Here is an 11,581-nt window from a genome sequence, read left to right on the forward strand (position 1 = left end):
TTGAGAAATTATTTAAAGAAATAATGACTGAAAACTTCCCTGGCCTGGTGAAGGAAAAAGGCATAAGTCCAGGAAGGACAGACAATCTCAAACAAGGTGAACCCAAACAGACCCACATCAAGGTGCATCATAATTAAAATGGCAAAGGTTACAGACAAAGAGAGAATCTTAAAAACAGCAAGAGAAAAATTATTAGTTACCTACAAGGAAGCTCCCATAAGACTGTCTGATTTCTTAATAGGAACTTTGTGGGACAGAAGGGATTGGCATGAAATATTCCAAGTGATTAAAAGCAAGGACCTGCAGCCAAGACTACTCTACAAAACAAGGCTATCAAATAAAATTGAAGGTGAAATAAAGAGCTTCCCAGACAGGAAAAAGCTAAAGGAATTCATTACCACCAAGTGAGTGTTACAAGAAATGTTAAAGGTACTTCTTTAAGAAGAAGAAGATCTATGATGAAGGTGGCAAGAATGTACAATGACCTAAAGATAGTCTATTCAATAAATGATTTGGGGAAAACTAAACAGATAACATGCAGAAAAATAAAAACAGACCACCTTCTTTCACCATATACAAGAATAAACTCAAAATGTATTTAAGACTTAAATGTTAGACCTCCAAACCATAAAACTCCTAGAAGAGAACAAAGGCAGTAAACTCTGACATTGCTCTTAGTAATATATTTTTTAGATATCTCACCTCAAGCAAGAAAAGCAAAAGAAAAATAAACAAATAAGACTACATCAAATTAAAAGGTTTTTGTACCTTAAAGGAAACCATCATCAAAACAAAAGGACAACCTACTAACTAGAAGAAGATATTTGCCAATGATAATCTTATAAGGGGTTAATATTCAAAATTTATAAAGGACTCATATGACTTAACACCCGAAAAACAGAAAATCCAATTAAAAAATGGACAAAGGACTTGAATAGACATTTCTCCAAGGAGGACATACAGATGGCCAATAAACATATGAAAAAATACTCCAAGTCACTAATCATCAAAGAAATGCAAATTAAAACCACAGTGAGTTATCACCTCACACCTGCCAGAATGACTATCATCAATAAACCAACAAGCAAGTGTTGGTGAGGAAGTGGAGAAAAGTGAACCCTCATGCACTGTTGGTGGGATTGCAAATTGGTACAGCCACTATGGAAAACAGTATGGAGTTTCCTCAAAAATTAAAAATAGAACTACCTTATAACCTAGCAATTGCACTTCTGGATGGATATCCAAAGAAAACCAAAACACTAATTTGAAAAGATATATGCCTCCCTATGTTCACTGAAGTGCTATTTACCATAGCCAAGATATGAAGCAACCTAAGAGCCTACCAATAGACAATTGGATAAAGTGGAGGAACATTTATACAATGGAATATTACTCAGCCATAAAAAATGAAATCTTACCATTTGCAATGACATATATGGACCTAGAGGGTATTATGCTAAGTGAAATAAATCAGGTAAAGACAAATACCATATGATTTCACTTATATGTGGAATAGGAACAAAATGAAAACAGACTTATAGATACAGAGAACAAACTGGTGATGGCCAGATAGGAGTGGGAGTTGAGGGGCTGGATGAAAAAGGTGAAGGGATTAAGAAGTACATATTGGTAGTTATAAAACAGTCTCGGGGATGTAGCATGAGGAATATGGTCAATGGTATCATGGTGACTGTGGGTGGTGCTGGGTGGATGCTGGACTGGTCAGGGGGATCACTTGTAAATTGTGTGGATGTCTGGCCAGTATGCTGTAAACCTGAAACTAATATAAAATAATATTGGATGTTGCTACTAATTGAAAAAAAAAGATGGGGAGGCATCATGGGTTGGGATGAGGAGAAATATAGGATTTGAAATGGGAAAAACATGGATTAGAAAATGAGGCTTTCAGACAACAGCCAGCAAGGAATTGGGGCCTCCTGCCAATAGCTGTGTGAGCTTGAAAGTAGACCCTCCAGCCTCAATCAAACCTTCATAAGACTAAAGCCCCAGCTATTATCTTGACTGCAAACTCATGAACAAGCTGGCATCTGATGCAAGCACAATGTGTGTGTGTGTGTATTCTATGTGTGTATTCGTATGTATATGTGCATGTATGTGTGTAACAGCTAATCTTATCTGGATTGATATGTGAAATAAGATTTAATTTCATTCTTATATTTAACTCGGGCTTCTGTAGTGTGACTAATTTTAAAATAAATGGAGGTTTTCTACTTCCGGCAGTGCAGTTGACAAAATATTTCAAAGGATTCTTTGCCACAAAAAATTTAGATCTTTGAAGAAACATATTTTCAATACACTGCCAAGCCCACAAAGAATAAGATATCTAATATCCAATAACCTGATTCTATACCACCCTCTCAATGAACAGACTCCTTGAGATAAATAGTGAATACTAAACAAACATAAAAGATAAGAGATGCTCTGAGCATGAAAGTTCTTTTCAACATTGCCATTGAGACAATCAGTTTTGAACAAGACTCAAGATAGAGGAGTTCTGCAAGGCCTGGACCTCTTCAAGGGGGACAAAGTAGTCTCAGGTAGGTAGCACCCAGGTTTCTGGAGTAAGTTAGCTCAAAGCTTCTCTAGACGAAAGCATCATCTGTTTGGCCTTCAGAATTTCCATAGACTAAGATCAAATTTATAGATGCTCACAATTAAAGATCGTCAAATGTACAAAGGTATGAGTCACCATGAGAAACAGTCAACTAGAAACAACAAAATAAATTTGACCTTTAAATCATTCCTATTATCAAATGTAGAAAATTAGGTAACCGTATATGATATTTTGAAGAAATAAATAATGGAATCAGATATATGAGCAGGCAAAAAAATATTTAAAAAACTAGATTTTTTTGAAAAAACTAACTTCTCAAAAATAGTTTATTTTTCAATTACAGTGACATATAATGTCATATTAAGTTCAAGTGTACAAGAGTGATTTGACATTTATATAACGTAGGAAGTGATCATCACCTCAATAAATCCAGTACTCGTCTAACAGCATACATAGTTATTACAGTACTACTGATTACATTTCCCATGCTATACTCTACATCCTTTTAATCTCCTCCCCACTTCATCCATTCCCCACTCCCACTATCTAGCAACTATCAAAATGTTCTCTGTATCTATGAGTTTGTTTGTTTTGTTTGTTCATTTATCCTGTTCTTTAGATTCCACATGTAAGTGAAATCATATGACATTTGCCTTTCTCTGTCTGATTTATTCCACTCAACACAATACCCTCTAGGTCTATCTAGGTCATTGCAGAGAGCAAGATTTCAACCTTTTTTTAAGGCTAATATTCCATTGTACATATGAACCACCTCTTCCTTATTCATTCATCCACTGACGAACACCATCAGTTGCCTTTATATCTCATATGTTTGAAGGAAGCATCTAGGAAATATTAAGAAAAAAAGAATTCATAAAAGGTTAGTGATTCACCTAACCTTGCTAATTGATGTCTACAATTTTAATGTTATTACTAAAATCACAGTTATTAACAATAATTTCCCACAGCTTATTTAAGTCTTCAGATACCTTATGTTCAATTTTTTATCTATGAAACAAAATCCTAAAGGGCAGGGATGAGGTTCTACTCATCCAGGCATCTCTTTATATCTTGGCTATTGTAAATAATGCTACAATGAACATATAGGTTCACATGTCCCTTCTGAGTAGTGTTTTGGATTTCTTTGGATAAATAGCCAGGAGTGGAATTACTGGGTCCTTCTTTGTCTCTTGTTATAGACTGTTTTAAAGTCTACTTGTCTGCTATAAGTATTGGTACCCCAGCTTTTTTTTTTTCATTTCCATTTTCATGAAATATCTTTTTTCCATCCCTTTACTTTCAGTATGTGTATGTATCCATCTGAAGTGAGTCTTGTAGGCAGCGTATGTAAGGGTCTTATTAGCTTATCTATTCATCTACCCTATGTCTTTTGATTGGAGCATTTACTCATTCACATTAAAATAATCATTGCTAGGTATGCCATTTTATTATTCATATTTTTTTAATCTTTTTTTTCTTTTTTCTTCTTGAAGTTTCTTTAACATTTCATGTAATACTTGTTTCATGTTGGTGAACCCCTTTAGTTTTTCTTGTCCGGGAAGGTCTTTATCTATCCTTTGATTCCAAATGATAGTTTGTTGTAGGTCCTTGCTTTTCAACACTTTGAATATTTCATGACAAACCCTTCTGGCCTGCAAAGTTTCTGTTGAGAAAACAGATGACAGTCTTATGGAAGCTTCCTTGTAGGTAACTGTTTTTCTCTTGCTGCTTTTAAGATTCTGTCTTTGTCTTTAAGCTTTAGCATTTTAATTATAATGTCTAAGCGTGGGCCTCTTTAGTTTCATCTTATTTGGGACTCTGAGCTTTCTGGACTTACATGTTTATCTCCCTCCCCAAGTTAGGAAAATTTTCCATCATTATTTAGTCAAATAGATTCTCAATTCCTTGAGCTCTCTCTTCTCCTCTGGTACTCCAATGATGTGAATGTTGGTATGCATGATGTTGTCCCAGAGGCCCCTTAAACTATCCTCTGTTTTTTTTTGATTTTTTATTCTTTTTGGTGTTCTAATTGGGTGTTTCCTGCTACCTTTTCTTCCACATTGCTGATTTGATGCTCTGTCTCATCAAATCTACTGTTGATTCCCTCTATTTTTTACTTTAGTTATTGTATTTATTTCTGACTGGTTCATTTTATGTTTTCTGTCTCCATTTTTGCTTTCTGTCTCTTTGTTGAAGCTCTCACTGAAGTAATTAAACATCCTTAAAAGCAATGCTTTGAACTCTACAATTGGTAGGTTGCTTGTCTCCATTTTGTTCAGTTCTCTTTCTAGAGTTTTGTTTTGTTCTTACATTTGGGACATCTTTCTTTGTCTTCTCATTTTTGTTGCCTCCCTGTGTTTGTTTCTCCATATTAGGTAGAGCTGCTATGTCTTCCGGTCTTAGTATGGGTGGCCTTATGTAGTAGGCATCCTATGGGCCCAGTGACACAGTTTCCCTGGTCACCTGAGCTGGGTTCTCCAGTTGTGTCCTTTATGTGAGCTGTATTTGCCCTCCTGTTGTAGTTGAGCTTTGGTTGCCATTTGTACATCAGTGGGAAGGATCGCCTCTGGCTGATTGGTTGTGAGGACTGGCTGTGACTACAGCGGAGGGGTTCTTGTGCAGTGGCTGACCCTATGAATCAGGATTTGCTTTAGCAAGGCTCTGGTGCTTGCCCAGTCTGCCTTTTGGGTATGTCATTTGTGAAAATGGTTGGGTGGTGCTCTGGTGTGGTCTGAAGCTGGCCACAAGGTGTGTTGGTTCTGGGGCCTCTTGAGAGGGGCTCTGTTGCAGGCCAAGTTCAGCCACTGCCTATGCCCTGCCCAGGACCACTTGGTAAGAGCTACAAAGTGATCCGTAAATGGTTTCTAATTGTGCTGGGCTCAGAGATGCCTGGAAGAGGCTATGCTGTGAACTGAAGTCAGCAACCAGTAGTTCTGGGGGTGGGGATGCTTAGCAAAAGGTACAGGGCATGCCAAGGCCAGATGCTGCTTGTTTGGGGTTTCTGAATCTTTGAGAGCTTTTAGGAAAGTATGCAGCATAGCCAAGACAGGCTATTTGTATGGAAAAGCCACTAGAAGTGGCTTGCATGGGCCCACAAGTTGGGTGTAGGATCTCAGGGAATCACTAGGGCAGGATGAGCAGTCTTAGCCATGTTGATGGAGACTCAGATATGGCATCCACCTGTGCAGGCTGGGTGAGTAGAGGATTTAACAAAGGAACAATGACTTCTGACAGCAGTTCTGTCTGAGAGAAAGCTGCCCCTTTAGCCCTCGCCCTGAACCCAGACAATTTAGTTCCTTCCCATATGCCCCTCGTTCTTTTCAAGCTGCTGCCCCACTCTGGAGCTCAGAGCGAGTGAGTCTGTCAGTGAGTAATTTTGTATGCAGTCCCTTTAAGAGGATAATTTAGGACTTCATCTGCTATCTGTCTCACTCAGCCACAATCTCTGCTGGTTTTTACAGCTAAAGGTTGTGAGGAATCTCTTCCCAGTACTCGAAACCTGGGCTAGGGAGCCAGGTGTTTGGGGTTGGGACCCTTGCTCCTCAGGACCTCTGCAGCTGAGATATTTCTTCTGATTTTTAACTGCTACATGTGGGTGTGGGGCCAGCATGTCCAATCTCTTCACCTTTCCTACCAATCTCCAGGTGGCTTCTTCTGTGTATCTTTAGTTAAAGATATTTTGGCAGTTCTCAATGATGGTTGTTCTGTAGTTTAGTTGTAATTTTGAGGTGGTCATTAGAGGAGGTAAGCACAGCATTTACGTACTCTTCCATCTTGACTGGAACTGAAACTATATATAGTTTTATAATACTTATCTGATTTTCTCTTTATCTAAGAATTATTTATTAAAAATGAATTCTAATTTTAAGTAGTTTCTTTCTAGTTATCATTTTGTTATTAATTTTTAGTTTTATGTCATCATGGCACAAAATTATGGCCCATGCAATTTCTGTCTTTTGGAATTGAGATCTTTTTATTTAGGCGTAAAGGTGGTAGGAACGATGATTGTTGTGTAGTTTAGCATGTTAATATATTTTTTAAATTTTATTTTATTATTAGTTTCAAGTATATAGTTTGTTGGCTAGACATTTATATAGTTTATAAAACGATCTCCCTGACTCTCCTCTGGCTCTCCACCTAGCCATTACATTAATGCTAACTGCATTCCCTATGCCATGTTCCTCATCCCCGTGACCATTTATCAACACTTAATTTGTACTTCTTTAATCCTTCACTCCATTCTCCCAGGCCCCCAGTTCTCCTCCTAGATTGTCCTCTTTATTTGTGAGTCTATTTTTGACTAGTTAATTCTTTTTGTTCCTTAGATTCTACATATAAATGAAATGATATGGTATTTATCTTTATGTGACTTATTTCACTTAGCATGTTAATGTTTTTAAATATTCCATGGAACTTAATTATACATTAATTACAATAGTCAAATTTTTATGTCCCTTTTTTTGTTTGTCAAAAGCTGAGTCTACCACCAAATTGTGTCTTAATTATGTTCTTTTTGAATTTCTAATTACTTTTGCTTTATTTTATATTTATGCTATATTATATGTTGCATAAAAATTCATGGCTAAAATTACCAAAAGTTACTTTTGGTTATACATCTATAATTGAAAAGGTATTATGTAATTTAAAAGATTTAAAATTCATGCTGTATATTTTTATAATTTATATAAAGCAATTCTAATATTTATATTACTATGCTTAGCACAGATAAGCTAAACTTTGTGAAATACTTAAATAAGAAAGTTAAGAAACTTATGTGAAATAGTAAGGAATTTTATATCTTTAATAAAAATATAGGCAATAAATTGAAGTTTTTTAAGGCAATGCTTTTTTTACACAAAGGCTTAAATTCCTCTATCTTACTATACTCTTTACATTTTATCAATGCTATAAAAAATGGATAAAGTCATTTGAGTGTTCATGACACTACATCATTCTATTATCTAAATGATTACTACACAGATCAAACAATCATTAATTCTGTGAAAATATATGAGGATGAGATAATTGATTTTAAGAAAACAATCATCCACACTACTCAATGGCAAACATCTGAGTTTTATTAAAAATCAGTACCAAAGAAAATTCTGCTCATTAATCCTATCTTTATGTTTTTTAATACACCATTAAAAAAACAACTTTGGAAATACTGATCATTATAATAATGAATATGGATGTTTGGATATTAATAAATATCAGATTTCTCATTTAAAAAGATAAAGGAGAGAAATATATATGTCGGAGAGGGTAAAAACCTATCTGACTAGTAATCAAAATAACATAAACAAATTCAAACTCAAGGTAGTGTGTATGCCTTACACAGGACACTCCAGAAAAAAATAAAATAAAATAAAATAATCAAAAATTAGACTGACCTTGGATTTCTTCTCTGTAACAGAAAATATATTTATATTTGATATTTACATTATTTTAGTTTATATTTTTATATTATAAATATGTTTGATATTTCTATTACAGAGGAAATCTACACACAGATACACACATATATTTTTATATTGCTACATTATTACACCATTTTACTGTACATAGAGTAAAAGAGGGAAAGAATATGATCTCAAGATTCTATACCCAATTATATTATCTTCATTGTGGGTGGTACCTGTAATCAATATAAAATTACCGTTGGTCTTGTTTAATACTTTTCCTATCATAGTATTTTGACTCAATGTAAAATTGCCACACCTGTATTCATTTTACTTACATTTGCCTAATACACCTTCATAATTTCTTTTGTTTTTATTGTCATTTTAATTTAAATGTGTTTCTTATAGATTACTTGTAATTTTGACTTTATTTGTTAAACCAATTTGAGAATCTGTCTTTTAAAAAGGAATATTTTCAACTTTATATTTATTGTTATTATAAAACTGATATAGTTGGCCTTCTTTTGCTTATTCTATGTATTCTATTATTTGTACTTATTTTTTACTTTTTCGTTTTTATTTGTTTTCCCTTTTTTAATGTATGGATAATGCTTTGCTATTTTAAAAGCTTTTATATATCTCTGATTATTACTTTATTTTTATTTATTTTTGTATCTTTGTCAAGAATCCTCTTTACTTAAGAATGGAACCCTGATTCTCTATCTTTTAATTTCATATATTTCTAGTTCTTTTTTCTCATTATTTTTGCATTCTAAAAGAATTTTCCAAATATGCTTTTTATTTACTAATTTAATTTTTAAAAGGGTCAATTTTGGTTTTGATGCTTTAAATTAGGTTATTATTCTTATCACTGAATTTTTAGTTTCTTTGCCATATGTTCTTATCTCAAGTGGCCATCTTTTCGTTTCAGAATGCATCCTAGACTATATTTTTGTTTCAGCCAGGTCGCTTCTTATTAATTCTTACTCCTCTTTCACACTGTCCAACATGTTCTAATATTTTTGCATTTTCTTTTTAAAATCATTTTCAGAGGTATGCTTTCTCAAGTCTTACAAATCCCATCCTGTATTTTATTTTCTTGTTAGTGAAAATATCTTTCAATGAATACTCCTGCCCTGGTGTTTGCCAATAGATGAATCGATCAGTTGGTGTTTGGACTCCCTTCCTCCTTGTGCCCCTCCCACTCCCTTGGCCCCACAAGGCTCTTAATTGCTTTCTCAGGTGTTGGCACAGTTCTTCTCTCATTAGAGATGGAAAGTGAGTTGATGGGCACAGCAAGCATCCATACACTATGGCCCACTTCTTCCTGTATGTATTGCTCAGTTATTTACAAATCTGATCAAGTAGAGGGTATAAAAGATGTCAGCAATCAGCACTTACTATGCCCAAGGCTCTTCCCATTTGTATACCCACCTGTAGGGCTGTTGTATGTGAAAACTGCCTCTCTTAGGATGCAATGTGCAACCTCCAGTCCTGCTTTATTTTCTGAAATGCTTTTTTTGAAAGACAGAATTCGTGGTCTCCAGATGGAATTAGAAATAAAGGTTCCAATATCAGACAAGGAACTGATGGAGCAAACAGACCTCTAACCATTTATAAAGCAGGACCTACCTACACTGTTGGGGGATGGCACTGATATGCAGGTGTCTCTGATTAGGGAGAGAGTGTAGGAAGACTGAGGTTAAGGTTTTCTCTGCTTCAAAAGGAAAAGATCCATAGGTCACTAATTGGGTTTCCAGTCCAAGTAAATTAACCTTGTATTTAGTGCAAATTCCTCCAAGATTCTGGCAGTAGTTTGACTGTTAGTCTTGGTTCTTCCTCTCCTAAGTTTTGGTCTTTTTCTTTTGCAGGAGATTATATTAGGGATTGCTTAACTTGATCACTTATTAGCTCAAGAGAAAGAGACCTTAAGGATCATTTATCTTCTTAATAATTATAATAATTATGCCACCTAATTAAATGAACAAATGAACAGGAGTAGCATTTTTAATACTTCTCCCATTACTATCGTTTAAATTTTAAAAAATTAAACTAAAAGCCACATAATCAAATTTGGTTTCAAAATGTTTTAAAAATACTAATATAAAGGTATCTTGCTATTTTGGAATATATTGGGTATAGTAACTATTATTTAAATATTATTCTATATACTTACATATCAAATCTTATATAAAACTTTTTTTACTCTTTCCTACAGAATTGGTGATACAGGACTAAAGCAATTTCTTGATGGTCCCGTGAGCACAAGGATAAGAGAGCTAAATTTAAGTAATTGTATCAACCTGGGTGATGCTTCTATTGTGAAACTATCAGAGCGGTATGATAAAACCATAATATTTTACATCACATCATTAGTAATTGTATATCTGCTAACAGGAGAGATCAGAGATAGACCTTCAAAGCCATTTGGAAAATATCAGGAATGACCAGAAGCTGGCCCAATACTCGGTGGAGCCAAATAAAAGACATTGAAGTCATAGATTAAACTAATCTTTTGATTATATATGAGATGTTTCTTATTAATTTCACCTTAGAGAAAGTTTGGAATGGAGTCATTCATGAAGTTGTGAATATCTAGGCAGGAGTGATTTCTCTGTACTTTTCAAGGATATTATCTCTATGGAAACTTTTACTCCAGCATTTCTCAAGGAATGTTCTAGCTGGTAGGTTTATTCGTAATTCTCCTTACTTGTCAGAGGTCTTGTGTACACTAAGGGTCAAGCCCAATTCCTATAGCAAACTTGTAGGGGGTAAGTGTAAAACCTAACTTTGCACTTTTAGGGTCATTCATTGTGGTACTTACATGATAACTCTTTGTATGCATTTGATATATTTTTTCTTATTAGAAATTGCAATATGAAACAATCACAGAAAGAATGTTTTATGTAATAACCAACCTCCATCCAACTTTGTAGTGACAAATTATTTTCTACTTTTAAGCTTACTTTCATGTTGAGAAAAGGAAAATCCTTGCTTTAATACCGTTTGCTTTCTCAGATAGTTTTTATGTGAAGAAATTGATACTGGCAGTGTGATTAAAAGCTAAAATTAATTTTTCATGCTGTTTCTTTCAGCTGCCCTAATTTAAACTACTTGAGTTTACGAAATTGTGAACATTTGACTGACCTAGGAATTGAATATATTGTAAACATCCCTAACTTGGTATCAGTAGATCTCTCTGGAACAGACATCTCTAATGAGGTAAAAAAAAAAATGTTTAAAACAGTTCAATAACTTTTATTGTTTTCTGTAATATAAACATGTTCTATTTTGTAAACAATGGGGAGATCAAGAATTATTTTTATTAAACTATTAGACCTAAAATGTAAGTTTAAAAATATCGTTTCTGGAATAGTGATAGATGAGGTTATTTGTAATTTAATGGTCTTTTTTTCTCTTTTAAAAAATGGCAAGTAAAGTCCTGACAGATTAGAGTGTTACATGATAGATCTGAAGTTTTTTCATAATTGAAATTTGGTCAATATGGAAATAACATATTTTAGATGGCTCAAGTATATTTTTCTTGTGGATTACACGTTCTTCTATAAGACTGAGTGCCTTGAGATCTAAATCTTTAGTTCAA

General features: G+C 34.3%; 1 protein-coding gene across 1 annotated transcript in view; it reads left to right on the forward strand.

The window, feature by feature from the left end:
• FBXL13 (F-box and leucine rich repeat protein 13) overlaps nucleotides 1-11,581 on the forward strand; it is a 283,144-nt gene that overhangs the window by 168,521 nt on the left and 103,042 nt on the right. Inside the window, exons 16-17 of the mRNA XM_011365209.2 lie at nucleotides 10,196-10,315; nucleotides 11,073-11,199. Of these exons, the coding sequence (XP_011363511.1) occupies nucleotides 10,196-10,315; nucleotides 11,073-11,199 (247 nt within the window). The remainder of the gene's footprint in view (nucleotides 1-10,195; nucleotides 10,316-11,072; nucleotides 11,200-11,581) is intronic.

Source organism: Pteropus vampyrus, unplaced genomic scaffold (genome assembly GCF_000151845.1).
Source record: "Pteropus vampyrus isolate Shadow unplaced genomic scaffold, Pvam_2.0 Scaffold107, whole genome shotgun sequence".
Classification (NCBI taxonomy): domain Eukaryota; kingdom Metazoa; phylum Chordata; class Mammalia; order Chiroptera; family Pteropodidae; genus Pteropus; species Pteropus vampyrus.